Source organism: Bos indicus, chromosome 10 (assembly GCF_029378745.1).
Source record: "Bos indicus isolate NIAB-ARS_2022 breed Sahiwal x Tharparkar chromosome 10, NIAB-ARS_B.indTharparkar_mat_pri_1.0, whole genome shotgun sequence".
NCBI classification, from domain to species: domain Eukaryota; kingdom Metazoa; phylum Chordata; class Mammalia; order Artiodactyla; family Bovidae; genus Bos; species Bos indicus.
The window spans coordinates 33,976,341-33,995,217 of NC_091769.1; the positions used below are offsets into that span (position 1 = coordinate 33,976,341).

Genomic DNA, 18,877 nt, shown 5'->3' on the forward strand with positions numbered 1-18,877 from the left:
TCATATATCTCCTTGTCTTTATTTCTTCTTTAAGTTGGAGCTTTATTGTGTATTTGAGTTAAAAATTATTTGTGTAGGCACATGATATTCCGTACAATTTTAGCTCAAGGTAATATTTTATTTCAGAATTTTTTATAAAAAGAGGGCAGGAATCTGATCCGTCAAAAACAACTTGGGTAGAATAACGATGTTTGATAAGACACAACTCAAGCCTTTTTATTACTACTATTTGTTGTTGATATCATTTTAAAAAGCTATTATAGTATGTGTATATAAAGTCGTTTTAGGCAGAACAGCCAACTGTCTGCAGGTCAGGAACGTTTGTATACCCTTCCTAGGCAGTTCAGGTTGAGATCCGGCCGGAACCTTGGGACCGCGGCACCGGTTTCCGGCGGGCTCCTTAGAGTGTGGAACAGCCTCGGGCCGAAGGACCATGAGAGGGCCGGATCCGGGTCCCGAACCTACGATGGAGGGGGACGTGCTGGACACACTAGAGGCGCTGGGGTGAGTAGTCCTGGGATCGCCTTTCCCTGGAAAACGTAAGCTGTCTCTCCCCGTGGACGCCGCAGTCTCCCCTATGTGGGCCTCCCGATGGGCTCCTGAGGCTTTGTGCAGGCCTCCTTCCCTGCCTCACTGCCTCCGGCGCCGACGGAGTTAAGAGGGAGGCGGGAGAGAAATCCGTTTGGGGGGTGGAGCAGGCCTGAAAAGCTAGGGCGCGTGGCCCCCTTTCCCGAACTCCTTGTTTCGAAACTCAGCAACGGGGACCCACGGCGAAGGCGCGGAGGGGCCTGGCTGGCAGCATCCCTGTGGGAGAAAGTGTCGCTGCCCCGCGGGGGGTATTTTTGAGAGGCTCTGGAAGTCTAGAGTGCAGCTGTTGTCTCCTGCCTCGTACAACAAGTGGCTTAATTAGGGCCCCGGGGCAAATCACTCCTGCTTCCTTGACCAGAGAAGGAGTTTTAATTCAGTGTGAATCCATCCATCCAACCGTTTCTTCCATTCATTAACAACATATTAATTAATTTGATGTTAACCTGTAGTCACTAATGTGTATTTTACGTGCTGGGCCAAGGAAAAAGAGTTTTCTGAAACTCCTAGTAGCTTAACTAGTCGTGGAGTGTATAGTCTACTGGTGTTTGCAATTCAGAGTGGTGAGTGCTGTGAAAGCTCCTGGAATGATGTTAATACTTAAAGGCATGGGAATAAATGCATGCAAGATAGATTCTTCCTCGGCCATAATCCTGTTTTTCTTCACAGCCTTTATCCCTATTCCAGATTATCTTTTCCTGCACATTTGTTATTGTCTCTTGAACATCCACCCTCTCCACCCGCTAATACACAAAAATCAGCTCCAGGAGAACAGGTGCTTTACCTGTTTTGTTCCTCAGACCATCTTACAGTCAGGTCTGGTTCAATAAATAGTGGTTGAATGGATGGGTGAATGAATGAAGAAAGGTTCAAAGCACAGAGTGCACAGAGGTAGGCATAGGGCCAGGCAGTTGAGAGTCAAAAAAGGGAACTTGAAGTAGGCTGATACTGCTGGAGGGCAGAGAGCAAGGACCAGTGTTGAAGACTGGATTGATGAGATTTAGATGAGGAACAGGGCTTGCAGCACCTTTTAGGCCATGTTGTGGATTTTGTTCTTTGTCATAACAGAAGTGCAACATGATTAATAAACTTAAAAAGGGGAGTGTTTAGATGTCTAGTTTAAAAAGTTCTGTCAGCATGGTAGAGAATAGATTGGAGAATTTTTAGTAGTCTAGTCAAGAAGTGATGGTTACTTAGTGGCAGTAGATATAGAAAGAAGTACATTACTGGTCTTGGGCTCCCCAGGTGGCACCGTGGTAAAGAATCTGCCTGAATGCTGGAAACACAGGTTTGATCCCTGGGTCAGGAAAAAGTAGGAAATGGCAACGCATTCCAGTATTCTTGCCTGGAAAGTTTCATGGACAGAGGAGCCAGACAGGCTACAATCCATGGGGTCTCAAAGAGTCTGCACGCCTGTACACATTACTGGTCTTAGTGATTAATTGGATTAGATACTAGAGCTGAAGGAGATGATGATATTGATGATTCACTGATAAGTATTTATTGAGCAATAAAATAAAATGATACACTTTGGAATCTCAGTTGGACAAGGAAGAAAGTGAAGACAGCCAGGAGCTAGTAAATACAGAGAATACAGAGGAACCATAGAAACAGAAGTAGAGATGGTATCAAGTGTGGTCAAAAGAGCAAGTTGGAAGGTAGAATAAGTAGGCTGTGGTCAGGGAGTGACTTGTTCAGATTAGTGATTTTGGATGTGATTTAGTTCCAAGTGATTATGTGCAGTGGCAAAGGTTGGAAAAGAGGCTGAGAACTCAGGGTATTGGAAAGGATATACATATGGATTTTGAAGAAACTCAGTATCACTGAAAAACAATAGGAATGGAGAGGAAACTGAGCACAGGGAATGTTGACGAGTGTCCAAGAGATTGATCAATGAAAACCGTGAGAGAAGAGTGTGGCACGTCTGATGGGCCTGAGCCCAGTGGAGAGAGCAGGAGATATGAGAAAATGGAGTCAATCAGAAAACAGGCAGAAGATCTAAGTAGACATTTCTCCAGAGAAGACATACACATGACCAAAAAGTACGTGAAAAAATGCTCAATGTTGTTAATTATTGGAGAAATGTAAAAGCTACAATGAAGTGTCACCTCACACTGGTCAGAATGGCCATCTTCAAAAAGTCTACAAGTAATAAATGCTGGGGAGGATGTGGAGAAAAGGGAACCCTCATACACTGTTGGTGGAAATGTAAATTGTTAAAGCCATTATGGAGAACAGTATGGAGGTTCCTTAAAAAATAGAACTTCCATATGATCCTGCATTCCCACTCCTGGGCACACATCTGGAGAAAACCATAATTTGAAAAGATATGTGAATTGCAGTGTTCATTGCAGCACTATTTATGATAGCCACGATAGGGAAGCAACCTAAATGTACATTGACAGAGGAAAGGGATAAAGATGTGGTGTATTTATACAGTGGAATATTACTCTGTATATTCTCTCTGTATATATACTCTGTATATAAAAGAGTGAAATAATGCCATTTACACAACATGGATGAACCTAGAAATTAAGTGAAATAAGCCAGTCAATGATAAATATCATACAGTATTGCTTATATGTGCAATCATATAAGTGATACAAAAATGAACTTACATACAAAACAGACCCACAGGATATAGAAAACAAACGTATGGTTGCCAAAGGGGAAAGATGTTGGGGGTAGGGATAAATTAGGAATTATATCTATAAACTAAACAGGGACCTACTGTATGGCACAGGGAACTATACTCAATATTTTATAAAAATCTATATGGGAAAAGAATCTGAATAGAAAGATATGTTTGTACATATAGCTGAATCACTTTGTTGTACGTCTAAAACTAACACAACATTGTAAAACAACTTTTCAATTTAAAAAAAGATGATAGGGAGCAGTGAGTGATATGGATGCTGTATTGGGAAGCAAGGAGCACAAAAACCCCACTGTTTGACGTTTGGGCACTTACGAGAGAAATACCCAAAGCTCGGAGTAGTGGTTATAAATCTTTCTGAGAAGACATTGACAGAATAGGAGAGTTGTTCTTTATGGATGGAACATAGCAGAAGAGTTTGGAAAATAGGAAGAAGTGGAGAGCTGAATCAGAGACAAGCCAGGAGGGTGAGTAAATGACGAGGGGAAAAAGGGGTCTCGTATTTTATATGTTGGCTTATGAAAATAGAAAAAAAAGTAATTTAGACCTTGACTCTGTCCTTTTGAAGATCTGCCAGTGGCCCTATTGGACTGAATTTGGTTCACCCAGCTTTAAGTAGTGTCAGATCAGCAACTATGGTTCCACTGTGTATGGCCCTGGCGGAGTCTAGGCATAGGGGAGTTGTCTCCAGTGTTTGGAATTAGAGTGGTACTTTCCTAATTGAACAATTGATAGAACAAACTGGGCATGATAATACGTCTCTTATAGGATATTATTATAATTAAATGTGTTAATATACATACAGCATGTAGCACTGGCCTAAGATTAGTTTATAAATGTTAGTTGCTATTATGAGTATGATAGTTATTAACTATTCATGTTAAATGCATTTATTTTTCTTTTTTACTTTTGCCTGTTTTAATGAGCTGAGGCATTAAGGATTGTGTATTCAAGATTTAGTATTTTGGGTGATTTAGTAAATTTTTGTTGAATTTTACAATTGGCATTTCAGTAAAAGTAACATCACCAATAATTAGTTAATTTTTTTTGAGAGCTCATGATTGTTGCTTTATTGCAGAAATGAAAGCAAGTAGGGAGAAACAAGATGTTTACTATGAAATCTGAATGAGAGGCTCTGTAAGTCATGGTAGAAAGGTAACACCAGGGGAACCCGTCTTGGTTAGAGGAACAGAGAGGTGGTCTAGTGCTAGCCGACTGCACTGCCTGGCCAGGTGATTCACTTTGTTTCCCTATTAGTGTGGACAGAAGTTCGAGTTCACATGGAGCATTTTGGGTCAAATCTGGTTTTAAAACAATGTCATCACTTATCTTCTGATATTACCTTCTGTAGTATAGTGTTAGTTGCTCAGTTGTGTCTGACTTTGTGATCCCACGGATTGTAGCCCGCCAGGCTCCTCTGTCCATGGGGATCCTACAGGCAAGAATATTGAAGTGAGTTGCCATTTCCTTCTCCAGAGGATCTTTCCAACCCAGGGAGTGAACCCACGTCTCTTGTTCTGCTTCCTTGGCAGGCAGGTTCTTTACTACTAGAGCCACCTGGGAAGCCAGAATTAAGATAACATTAACTAAAAGCATTACTGTAAGGAGTGGATGATTGTAATATTCTTCTGGCCTGCTGCATAAGGCAGGTATCCTAACTTCATTAAGCCCTAATTTCTTATCTGCAAAATGGGGACTTGAAAAAACCCTTCCTAAGATATGACCAGAGAATTCAGAGAAAAAGAAATGCAAATGGCCTTTAAACGTATGAAAAGAGTACAGTCTTGCCATAAGAGAAATGTAAATTAAAACTATATTGAGATAACCATATGGTCAACTATCCAAATGTTTGGCAACTTGGGTGAGTTATGGGTAATGGATATTCTTGTATTTTAATTGTATAATCTTTGTATAGGAAAACTTTATAGTATCCAGCAAAGTTACATACCCATTTACCCTTTGATCCAACAATTGCACCTCTAGGAATCTATCCCAGATACACAGTGACAAAAATTTGCCCGATTTTTTTTTCTTTGCCTAATTTTTGATAATAGCAGAGCACTACAAAAAAACAAACTATCCTTCAGTGGGGGGATAGCAAATAAAATATGGTACATCCAGACAGTGGAGTACTATACAACCATAAATATGATTGAAGAGTATCTCTGATTTCTAATATATATATAGATATATGTGTGCATGTATATATGTTAAAAAAAGGAATCAAGCAGATAGTAGGCTGCCTTATATCTAAACAAATACATATTTGTGTGGGTGCATGCATGTATGGACTCCCAGGTGGCACAGTGGTAAAGAATCCACCTGCCAGTGCAGGAGCTGCAGGAGATGTGGGTTTGATCCCTGAGTCAGGAAAATCCCCTGGAGAAGGAAATGGTCACCTTCTTCAGTATTCTTGTCTGGAAATCCCATGGACAGAAGAGCCTGGTGGGCTACAGCCCATGGGGTAGCAAAGAGTCAGATGCAACTGAGTGACTAAGCACTCAGTGTGTGTGTGTGTGTATATATATACATATTTTAAAACATGGTTTGACACCCCAAATTAATACATGTGATTTCCTGTGAGGAAGGGAGGAAACAGAGCAGAGGGAAGAGCATTAAGTTTACAAGCAGGATTTGTCTGAACACACCATGTGTAGTTTTCGACATTGAAGCCATATAAACATTTTACATAATGATAAAGCAAACCTAGGATGAAATCAAAACATAAGACAAATCTCTTTTAAAAAAAGCAAAATGGAAAAAAATCTGTCAATATATTGTGTAGGATTTAATCACATGGAAAGAAATTGTTTTTCTATACACTGAAGAATTCTGTGGTGTTGGAGAAGACTCTGGAGAGTCCCTTGGACTGCAAGGAGATCCAACCAGTCCATCCTAAAGGAGATCAGTCCTGGGTGTTCATTGGAAGGACTGATGGTGAAGCTGAAACTCCAATACTTTGGCCACCTGATGCGAAGAGCTGACTCATTTGAAAAGACCCTGATGCTGGGAAAGATGGAGGGCAGGAGGAGAAGGGGACGAGAGAGGATGAGATGGTTGGGTGGCATCACTGACTCGATGGACATGAGTTTGGGTAAACTCCGGGAGTTGGTGATGGACAAGGAGGCCTGGAGTGCTCTGGTTCATGGGGTCGCAAAGAGTAAGACACGACTGAGCGACTGAACTGAACTGGAATGGATTCTAGAAATAAAAATATAAATTGTTTTCAGTAATTTTATTAGTAATAATGCTGTTTTTTTCTATTCTGAAACTATGTAATTTATATTTATTTTTACATTTGTTGTTGTTTAGTCACTGAGTTGTGTCCGACTCTTTGCAACCCTCATGAACTGTAGTCCACCAGCTCCTTTGTCCGTAGCATTTTTCAGGCAACAATGCTGGAGTGAATTGCTATACTAAGATTCTATAAATGTCATAAGAAACCAGAATTTTCATTGTAAGAGAAAAATAGATTAAAATGTAAAGCAAAATAAGTAAAAACCCTGTAATTCTAAATCTGAATTGAAAATAGCAGTGTGAACTCCTGATGTAATTTCTCTTAAAAAGGTACAGTTGCTGTGACTAACCTTTACTTCCAGATTATGTACTCTAAGTAAATACCATTGAAGAGAATCAGGGCTTCTTGGAGAAATGGCTGGTTGCAGGTAAAAGGCAAGAACATATTATCATAGAAATCAAGAAAAATATTCAAAGAATTCTGGGAACTAGTCAGAGAACTCATTGACTAACATGAACGGGCTCCCACTAATCAGAGATAGGACAATTTGATTATCAAATGAGAAATAACTGCAGTGGGTTAAAACCCAGCAAATGTGCTAAAACTTAAAAAGTTTGTAACATGGGAAAAAAAGCTCAGGTACACTAAGAACAATAAAAGAAAACTGATATCAAACTCAATGAAGATAATATGTAAAAGTGCTTTGAAAATTTAAGGTTCTATTCAAATACACTTTGTAGCAATGTTTAAAAGTATAAACTTATAAAAAATGGTTAAGAGTAAAATAATCTCATACGTCCTCTTTGGCTTTAAGTTTTTAAATTTAAAATTTGCATCCGTTCTCCTTTAATGGTTACTTTTTTCTTATTCCTGTAACTAATATAGTTATTACTCTGTTTGACTTTGTTATATGTAATATTTATCTTAAAATAGGTTGATAATTTTACTAAAAAACTTTAAAACAAAAAAATCAAATGTTAATTATGTAGAGCAGAAACAAGCAAACTATTTTTATAACAAACCAGATAGTAAAACTTTTAGGTTTTGCTGGCCATGCTTTCTCTGTCACAAATACAGGGAAACAGTCAGATACATGGATACATTTATTGTCTGTGTTCCAAGAATATTTTATTCACAAAGACAGGCAACAGACTTTGATTAAAAAGTATTACATGTATTAGGGTTTTGCTTATTGTTTTAATCTTTTATATTTTCTGTTTTAGGTATAAGGGACCACTGTTAGAAGAGCAAGCGCTTACAAAGGCAGCAGAGAGTGGACTGTCTTCACCTGAATTTTCAGAGCTCTGTGTTTGGTTAAGCTCTCAAATAAAATCACTGTGCAACTTGGAAGAAAGTATCACTTCAGCTGGTATTGCCATTTAGTTTTGTTTTTCTGTTTACTAGTAAAATTATATGATAGGTTATGATTTACAGTTTTATCTATAATGTGCTCACTGTACACAGAAAAGTCATTAATACAAAGAACTTCAGTATGTGATTTAAATATCTTTCAGTTTAATTTCATATTGATTAACCCAAAATTATTTCTTAAATTTATACAAAATTATAAATAATTATTGTTTATCTGCTGTCTTGAACTTAGTATTGAATTTGGTTATTATAAAGTTTAGCTTTTGAATACTTCTTTTTTGGAATTAAGATTTTTTTTTTTCCACGTAAAGTATATGTAATCCCTAATTTAAGTTATATTACCAAACCTATAACTCAGGACATGGATTCACATAGGCATACATTTATAAAAAATTCCTCTGCTAGTTTACAAGTTTTGTTTAATTCATTACTATTGGTAGCTGGAATTCTTGTGGGTCTTTGATAGAAAATAAAAATGTGTTGGGCATTTGCTAGAAGATAAAAGTAGCATTCCCTTCTGATGCTATTCTTACTTTTCAAATTATTTTTTTTTTCCTTGCCAAATCTAATAGAATTCACCTGAAGTAAAGTAAAATAAGCTGCATTCAGAGCTTATGACATAAGTTCCCACGTAATTCGATTATGAAAGAAGGACAAGTGCTGAGGTTTAATTAGATGATTGCATTTATTATCTGAATCCATAGAAATACAATAGAAATGAATCATTTGCTCTGAAGCCAATTAATAATTATAGCCATAATAATGCTATAATATTTCGGTTACTACATAAAATATTTCCATTTTATCTGCTTTTATGGAAAGCCCTTTGGAAGATACTTATCAGAGATTTAAATATAAAAAGATTTATAATTTCATGATTAGATACTTATGTTCTTGAATTTAAGTGTCACTTTCTATGTGTAGAAATATGTTTTGATTACTTTAAACTAAGCTTAACTAATGTTATTTTTGGTCACACATTTAAGGATTTAATGTTGAAGTGAAAATTTAGAATTGATATAAAATTAAAATCAACTAGTAGATTTGATAGTATCAGATTATATGGTAAATATTTAGTAAATGTTTTATGCCTCTTCTTTTTTAAAGGGAGAGATGATCTAGAAAGCTTCCAGCTTGAAATAAGTGGCTTTTTAAAAGAAATGGCATGTCCATATTCTGTACTCATATCTGGAGATATTAAAGACCGCTTAAAAAAGAAGGATGATTGTTTGAAACTACTGTGTAAGTTATATTTCTTTGAACAGTTTAAATGCCTGTGTTTGATCTGGTTTGTGTTATTTTCCAGTCAAGATTTATGAACTATAATTAATGAAGCATAGACATTTTGTGTATTAGAAAGGTTTTAATATTTGGCTTAAAATGTGAAACTGACTCAGATATTTGTATAAATGTAGGGTAAATTCTACTGATGTACTCTCTAAGATTTCCATAACACTTAAAATTTATTTGGCCAGTATAGATTACCCTGTGTTTATGACTCGTACTTTAGCAGTTTTTCCTTCACCTAATTCATCCCTTGACATATATGACTAGTTGGCTAAAGTGGTGATCTCCAAAGTCCTGTTTAATGTTAAAACTCTCAGAAATTAGGCTGCTAAGCAAATTATTAGATGATAGGCACTTAGTGATAGTTCAGAAAATTTATTGATCACTTTTTATTGTATTAGAAACTGCTCTAAGCGTTAGGGATATATCAGTTTAAAAGAAAATTGTGCCCTTGTGCCACTTGAATTCTAGTGCATGTGGCCTGTTTTTCATCAGGGATGAATTTGGAGTACAGATTACCTATATCTAAACAATTACTACAAATAACAGATGCATTTGTTTATATTGAGTCCCTTAGATTTTTTTGAAATTTAGTTAGTTTAATTTCATGCTATTTTGAAAGTTCTACTAACAGTGATTCTCTTGAAAGAATTTTTCTAACATCTTCTATTATTGAAGATTTCTATTATTTTAGGTTGTACCATTTATAAAAAGATGCACATGATCTATTCCTTTATGCTCTAGTGTTAAGATGTTAGTTTCATTAGAGCAGAAATCATGTTTATATATTTAGTGGTGATGATCAAAATCTCGACAGTTGAATTATCTTGTGCGTTGGGGAGAATAAAAATTGCTGCTGCTGCTAAGTTGCTTCAGTCATGTCCGACTCTGTGCAACCCCATAGACGGCAGCCCACCAGGCTCCCCCGTCCCTGGGATTCTCCAGACAAAAACACTGGAGTGTGTTGCCATTTCCTTCTCCAATGCATGAAAGTGAAAAGTGAAAGTGAAGTCGCTCAGTCGTGTCCGACTCTTAGCGACCCCATGGACTGCAGCCTACCAGGCTCCTCCGTCCATGGGATTTTCCAGGCAAGAATACTGGAGTGGAGTGCCATCGCCTTCTCTGATTATGTGCCCCCATTTCTTAACACTCTTTCCTTGTCTTCCTCCCATTCAGTCTGAGTCACTGATTTAATGAACCATTATTAATGGGAGGGCACAATAACCCATAAGTGTACTGGGACAAAAGGAAGCTAAGAAGCACTGGCCGTGAGGAACTTGCATACTCTTTATAATAGTCAATGAGAAATATGTAAATCATGTTTCCCTTTTTGCCTTTGCTTCTAAGAAGCTCAGCAATAATAGTACTGTAAGTTTCTGATCCAAGTAAAGTATAGAGGAACTATAAGAGAGGTTGGTATAGTTTTTTTTTTTTTCTGATTTATAAAAATACATGCTTGAGAGGTAGGGTGAAATGGAGAATTAGTGTAGGGAGAATTAGTGTAAATTAGTACAGAGTTTCAGTTAAGGAAAATGAGAAAGTTCTGGAGATGGATGGTGGTGATGGTTATACAGCTATGTGAATGTACTTAATGCCACTGTATACTTAGAAACAGAATAGTAAATTTCATGTTACTTGTTGGAAAGTTACATTCTCATCATAGGAATCTTACAAAGTAGATAAATATGTAAAAAAAAAAATTATTGTTTCACTCCCCAGAGAGAGTCATGAATAACTTTTCAGTGTATTTCCATTTCCTTCTTTTTCCTTTGTACACACGTTTAAGATTGAGATTTGTTACATGTGTAATTCTTGCTCTTCCTCTTTTTCATTTAACGTATCTATTTTCCAATCACTTAGTATTTTTTGAAGAAATAATTTATGTTGGCTACATAGCTTTCTATACTATGGACATTTTTATTTAATAGATTTCAAATTTAGAGGTTTTTGGATTTTTATATTTTAATTACTTTGTTCATATTTTTGGTTGCTTTTACTTAGACAAAGGTTATGAACATTAAAAAAAAATTATATAGCCATATTTTGTTCCAGAAAGATTATAACCTTTTAGCAATCTTACCAGCATCTATTTCACCTTTTAGTTTTAATACCTTTAAAACATACTGCTTTAATAAGTGGCATGTTCTTAGAATTGTTGGCATTGTGTGTACCACTAAAAGGGCGAAATTCCTTACTATGTGAAGAGCTTTTATAAAGATAAAAATTCACTGGGAAAATATGTAAAGTACATAAGGCATGAAATGGCATCCTATAGAAAAAAGTTTTTAAAAAATTGCTTCTAAACATTTAAAGATGCACAAAGTTAGAGTTGCAAAAAAAAGAAAACATTTTTCACTTACTAGGCTAGCAAATACCAGGAAAAAAAAGTCGTAAGTAAGCATTCTCATATGCTACTTACAGGTATTGAAGTGTGTTGGGAGAATAATTGGGACCATCTTTTGGAAAGGCAAATTTTCAGTAACACAGGTAAAATTCACCTGTTTTTTAAATTGGCAGTTCAGAGACTACTAGTTCATACTGAGTGTACCAAGATATATGAAAAGAATGTTCATTATGGCATTGTTTATAGTTGTTAAATAGAAATAGTACATCTTCGAGTGATACCATGATCAGTTCAGTTCAGTAGCTCAGTCGTGTTCGACTCTGCAACTCCATGGACTGCAGTACACCAGGCTTCCCTGTCTGTCACCAACTCCCAGAGTTTACTCAAACTCATGTCTATCGAGTCAGTGATGCCATCCAACCAACTCATCCTCTGTCATCCCCTTCTCCTCCCGCCTTCAGTCTTTCCCAGCATCAGGGTCTTTTCAAATGAGTCAGCTCTTCGCATCACGTGGCCAAAGTATTGGAGTTTCAGCTTTACCATCAGTCCTTCCAATGAACACCCAGGACTGATTTCCTTTAGGATGGACTGGTTGGATCTCCTTGCAGTCCAAGGGACTCTCAAGAGTCTTCTCCAACACCACAGTTCAAAAGCATCGATTCTGTGGCGCTCAGTTTTCTTTACTGTCCAACTTTCACATCCATACATGACTATTGGATAAACCATAGCCTTGACTAGATGGACCTTTGTTGGCAAAGTAATGTCTCTGCTTTTTAATATACTCAATGGCACCCCACTCCAGTGCTCTTGCCTGGAAAATCCCATGGACGGAGGAGCCTGGTAGGCTGCAGTCCATGGGGTCGCTAAGAGTCGGACACGACTGAGCGACTTCACTTTCACTTTTCACTTTCATGCACTGGAGAAGGAAATGGCAACCCACTCCAGTGTTCTTGTCTGGAGAATCCCAGGGACAGCAGAGCCTGGTGGGCTGCCGTCTATGGGGTCGCACAGAATCGGACATGACTGAAGCAACTTAGGAGGAGGAGGAGGAGGAGGTTGGTCATTACTTTCCTTCCAAGGAGTAAGTGTCTTTTTTTATTTCACGGGTGCAGTCACCATCTAGAGTGATTTTGGAGCCCCCCAAAATAAAGTCTGCCACTGTTTCCCCATCTATTTCCCATGAAGTGATGGGAGCAGATGCCATAATCTTAGTTTTCTGAATGTTGAGCTTTAAGCCAACTTTTGCACTTTCCTCTTTCACTTTCATCAGGAGGCCCTTTAGTTCTTTTTCACTTTCTGCCATAAGGGTGGTGTCATGCCACCCTGATACCATAATAGAGCCTTTAGAATGAGAGTAGATAAAATGTGTAAATATGGAATGATCTCTAGAATATATTGGTAAAGAAATACACAGAAGATGTATACTCTTGTTTCTGTAATAGAAATAAAAGTGTATAGATGGTAGAAACATATACTAAATATACATATATGCCTAAAAAGATACCCAGAAACTAACATTGGTGATTGCTTTGGGGTGGGGAGTCTGAGAATCTGTATGGGAAGAAGAGTTATCACAGTATTATTGTCCATCTGCGTGGATTAGCACTTTAAATACTAGACTAAACTCTTGTTTGTACTCTTATGTACAACATGTTTCTGTAGAACAAAGACAGACTTCATCTGTGGTTCCAAAATATAAATTTTTGAAGAACGGTGATCTGTTTTAATGAAGTTTTAAAATCAGAGGGACCTTGGCATAGTCGTCATAAGCAAAGTTTGATATGCATTGGTCTTAACTTTTTGTGGATTCCTTAGACTATTATGTGTAGATTACATGGAAAAACCTTAAATTAGTGGCTCTCAGTCCTGTCCATGAGAATCACCTTGGGTCTAAAACCACAGATTCCCAAATTGTACTTCAGATGTTCTGGTTCAGAATCTCTAAGGGTGGAATCCTTGTACTTGTACTTTTAAACAGTTTCTCAGGTATCTTTTCCTGCTCAACTGAAGTTGAAACTATTGTATTAAATTGTGTGTGTATAAATTTAACTGAAATGAAAACAAATGAACCCCCAATATCTGCCTTTACTGTTCTGAAAGTTAATTTAAAAAAGACTAATGATTTAATTTTTTGCTTTCCAAAATGATGTGGTTTTTTTTTTTAATTGAAATATAGTTCATATAAATATTATGTTAGTTTCAGGTGTACCACATAGTGATTTGACCTTTGCATATGTTGTGAAATGGTCACTGTGGTAAGTCTAGTAACCATCTGTTTTCCATAAAAAGTTATTACAATATTATTGACTGTATGCTTTATATTTTATATTACATCCCTGAGGCTTATTTCTTTTCTAACTGGAGGTTTGTGCCTTTACCTGTTACACCCCCACCTCCACATGCTGCTCTCTGGCCATTTCTTTTTACTTCTCAGTATGTGAGAGTCTGTTAGCATTTTGTTTTATTTTTTCCATCTAAGATTTTTGAGTAATTTTTAGAAAGATGACTGTTGAAAAGATGAAATGGTGACTGAAAGGACTTGTGAACAGTCTGGAGTGGTCTATCCTAAAGGCAGTTTTACAGATTGGTCTATCTGCTTATAGATCACTTAAAGCTATACATTCTCCCTTGGCTTGAGCTCTGCGTATCAGAGAGAGAGTAATTTTTCAGCTTTATACATGCTTGAAGATTTTAATGTTCTTTTACTGATGGGGCCCTCATACTAGACTTTAGATTCTGTGAGTAGGCACTATTTTTTAAATTTCCTTCTGCCCTCTTTATTATTTCTTTGTGATAAGAATACTCAATGTAGGATTTACTGTCTTGGCAAATCTTTAAGTATACAACACAGTATTGTTAACTAAACTGTTACAATGAAACTGTTAACTGAATATAATACAGTATTATTATGCTGTAAAGTAGATCTGTAGGACTTACTCATCTTATGTAACTAATATGTGTCAAACTTTGCTTATGAGGACTGTGCCAAGATCCCTCTGATTTTGAAACTTCAGTAAAATGGATTGCCCGTTGTTCAGAAATTTGTATTTAACAAATATCCTGTTTCTTCCCTAGATTGGTGACCACCATTCTACTTTCTGTGTTAGGAGTTTTAGATTCCCCATAAAGATGGAATCATTAGTATTTGTCTTTCTGCATCTGGCTTGTCTCACTTTGCATTTTCCAGGTTCATCCATGTTGTCACAAATGACTGGGTTCCTTTCTTTTTAAAGCTGGGTAATATTCCTTTGTATACACATTCCACATTGTCTTCATCCATTCAGCTGTTGAAGGACACTTAGGCTGTTTCCATATCTTGGCTATTATGAACAGTGCAGCAGTGAGTGTGGTAGTGAAGACCTCTTTGAGATCCTCACTTCAGCTCCTTTGCATGTGTACCCACAAGTGGGATTTTTAAAGCATTCTTGTGCATTTTAACATTATTTGTTTTTCCCTTTTTTTATTGTAGTATTTTTAAGTACAGAGCTTCAAGCTTTACAGATACTACAGAACAAGAAGTGTAAAAATTCTCAATTAGATAAAAATAGTGAAATTTATCAGGAAGTTCAAGCTATCTGCGATACCCTTGGGATTCCCAAGTCAACAACTTCTGACATTCCGCTTATGCTAAACCAAGTGGAATCAAAGGTATTGTATTTGTTTTATTTTTTATTTTCCCCAAATTCAATTAAATGCTAACATGTAAACTCTGGGAGATGGTGAGGGACAGGGACGCTGGCATGCTGCAGTCCATGGGGTTGCAAAGAGTCAGACATGGCTTGCCGACTGAACAACAACAGCAAATGTATTAAATTTTATTTATTTATTTTTGGCTGTGCTGGGTCTTCATTGCTGCGCAGGCTTTTCTTTGGTCTTGGAGAGCGGGGGTTATTCCCTAGTTGTGGCATGCAGCCTTATTGTGGTACACAGGCTTCTCATTGTGGTGGCCTCTTGTTGTGGAGCATGGGCTCTGGGGTGCATGGGCTCAATAGTTGCGTTGCGTGGGCTTAGTTGTTCCATGGTGTGTGGGATCTTTGTGGATCAGGGATCAAACCTGTGTCTCTTGCATTGACAGGGAAATTATTTACCTCTAAGCCACCAGGAAAGCTCCAGTACATGTATTAAGGATGGAAATACAGTTGACCCTTGAATACTGTGTGGGTTAGGGGTGCTGATCCTCTGTGGAGTCAGTAATTAACATACAACTTCACAGATGGCCTCTGTATCTTCAGTTGGTATTTGTAAATTCAACCACCTATAGATCGGATGGTACTGTAATTGTATTTAGTGAAAAAAATTCATGTAGAGGCAGACCAGCATAATTCAAACCCATGTTGTTCAAGAATCAACTGTATTTCCTTTAAGTACAAGATATACATTCTAATTAGAGAGACAATTATCTTTGTGTAAAGCTAAATTTTTCACATAAAACGAGATAGTATGCTTTTCGAAATAGTATGACTTTATTTGCCTATTACTAGTATTCATGAGGGAGAAGGCAGTGGCACCCTACTCCAGTACTCTTGCCTGGAAAATCCCGTGGATGGAGGACCCTGGTGGGCTGCAGTCCATGGGTTCTCCAAGAGTCAGACACGACTGAGTGACTTCACTTTCACTTTTCACTTTTCTGCATTGGAGAAGGAAATGGCAACCCACTCCAGTATTCTTGCCTGGAGAATCCCAGGGATGGGGGAGCCTGGTAGTTTGCTGTCTGCGGAGTCGGAGATGACTGAAGCAACTTAGCAGCAGCAGTATTCAGGAATCAGATCTTAATGAGGAAGTGCTAGGCTTTCTGAAAGTTTGCTGTTTGCCCTGATAGAAATCTCTTTGCAAAGTTAAGGGTCTGGTTTCTAACCAAGGTTGAATTACAGTATAATGAAAGAAGTAGAGTTTTTCTTTAAAGGCAAACTAAATTTCTTTTTAATGGATGCTGTTAATAAAATTTCAATGTGATTGTCTTTGGCAGTGAGCAAAGAAATCTGCAATATCTGATGGATAAGTGTTTAGGAAATGTTTGTTGTATAGTTAATAAATGAATGAGTACCTTGATGGAGTAATTAAGAACAACTAAGAACAACCAATTAACTAACAAGTAATTAACAACAACAAAATGATATCTCTAGCTTTTGAATTTTTTTTTTTCAATTATAAAACTATCCTCATTCCCAGTCAAGGCATAAATTAGAATACTGCCCCTGCAGACCAAATTCTAGCCTAATTTCTAGGTTTCATAGGAGTCCTCTAGGAGAATAATACAGGATTAATTTTTCAAGGAAAAGAAAATTTTCACCCTCAAGAATAGATACTAAAACTCTGTTTTTAGACTTGCTGTTTTAAACTATATTCTTGAATAAAGTACTCTTTTGTACTGATAATTTATGAGCTGAAAACAAGATTCGTCTTAATGAATGTAAGAGAATTTTAGTATCATTAAGATAAAAACACAGTATTAAAAAGTTTTGTTTTGTTTTTAGAACTAGCAAACCAAAAAATAAGTCTATGAATCCCAGCTCAAGAATATTGTTCTGTAGTTCATAAATTGCTCTTCAGAATTTGTCTCTCTGGATTAAGAATTATCTGGGGTTACCTAATACCTGGGGCTGTTTCAGATTGAGACAGATTTCTAGACTTTTCCTAATCTTCCAGTGCATCCACATACTGATCCAAAAGATACAATTGAAGTGCCATAAAGTATGCCTATTTAAGGTGTACAATTCAGTGGATTTTATTTATAGAGTACATCATCATCAAAATCTAATTTTAGACCATTTCCATCATTCTCAAAAGAAGCCATGTACCCAGCACTTAACAGCCACTTTGCATTACCACCACCAATTTCCAAGCTAATTTTTTGTTCATAATTTTTAATTCTTTTTGAAAAGAGATCCCCCAACATTTAGCTTCATACTCCTCAAATGTGACCTGTTCCTATTTTCTCTATTATATTATAAACTAAGCAACTGTATATATTTCATCCTGTTTGAAAGACTTCTGATATTGCTAAAGCAAAAACAAATGTCTAAATGTTGTTCACCAAAAATAAAAATGTTTCAATTCAAATCAGTGGCTTTGCAAAAGTGATGAAATGTGCTGTATGGTGACTAATTGAGGGCTTACTCTTTCATTGTCTTGGTGAACAATGGAATGTGTACAAAATATTTAATTGAGTAAAACCAACATACTCAGGGCTTCCGTGGTGGCTCAGATGGTGAAGTATCTGCCTGCAGTGCAGGAGATCTGGGTTCGATCCATGGGTCAGGAAGATCCCCTGGAGAAGAGAACAGCAGCCCACTCCAGTATTCTTGCCTGGAGAATCCCATGGACAGAGGAGCCTGGTGGGCTGTAGGCCATGGGGTTGGAGAGAGTCGGACATAACTGAGTGACTAACACATGCAACCTACTCAGCAAAGGTTTTATTTATTTTTTGTCAGGATGTAAGAGTGTGCTGTCCTAAGAATGTGAATTTATTTCACACGAAACTTAGATTCTCATAATAAAGTCTTTTGGTAGTTACTTCAGTTGTCCATGTACGTTATTTTTTACTCTGGAAAAGGTGTGCTATGGCTTGGATTAATGTAACTTGCTTCCTTGAGGAAGATACTTTGCATTGTACTGAAAATCTTTCTTAGTATGTGAAGTGAAGTTGCTCAGTCGTGTCCAACTCTTTGCGACTCTGTGGACTGTAGCCCGCCAGGCTCCTCTGTCCATGGGATTCTCCAGGCAAGAATACTGGAGTGGGTTGCCATTTCCTCCTCCAGGGGATCTTCCCAACCCAGGGATTGAACCCGGGTCTCCTGCATTGCAGGCAGACACTTTATCCTCTGAGCCACAAGGGAAGCCCTTAGTATGTGAAGGTATGTTTTAATGATTTCTTGTTAACATTTTATTAATTCTCTGGCATTCACAACATTTTAAGCATGAATAAGATTGTTTTAAATTGGGGATATACATTTTCACAATCTTCTATGTTTAATTTTAGGTGAAAGATATTCTCTCAAAAGTCCAGAAAAATCATGTGGGAAAACCACTGCTGAAAATTGATTTAAATCTGGAACAGGCGGTAAGGCATCCCCCCCTTTTTCATTAGTTTTATGTAATTAGCTATATTAATATTAGCTTAATTTTATGAATGGACATCTAGATTTTTACATGCTTTTTAAAAAAATTTTATATATATGTTTTTGCTTTAAAAAAAATTCATTTATTTTCATTGGAGGCTAATTACAATATTGTGGTGGCTTTTGCGCTACATCGACATGAATCAGCCACAGGTGCACATGTGTTCTCCATCCTGAACCCCCTCCCCACTTCACTCCCCCCTCCATCCCTCTGGGTTGTCCCAGAACACCGGCTTTGAGTGCCCTGCTTCCTGCATCGAACCGGCATTGGTCATCTG

The 18,877-nt window shown here is 37.3% G+C and overlaps 1 protein-coding gene across 1 annotated transcript in view; it reads left to right on the forward strand.

Annotated features, from left to right (window-relative positions):
- Window positions 1–362: 362 nt before the first annotated feature.
- The window catches only part of FAM98B (family with sequence similarity 98 member B), a 33,305-nt gene continuing 14,790 nt past the window's right edge, over window positions 363–18,877 (forward strand). Inside the window, exons 1-5 of the mRNA XM_019968490.2 lie at window positions 363–504; window positions 7,703–7,848; window positions 8,958–9,092; window positions 14,951–15,129; window positions 18,461–18,541. Of these exons, the coding sequence (XP_019824049.2) occupies window positions 434–504; window positions 7,703–7,848; window positions 8,958–9,092; window positions 14,951–15,129; window positions 18,461–18,541 (612 nt within the window). The 5' untranslated portion in view covers window positions 363–433. The remainder of the gene's footprint in view (window positions 505–7,702; window positions 7,849–8,957; window positions 9,093–14,950; window positions 15,130–18,460; window positions 18,542–18,877) is intronic.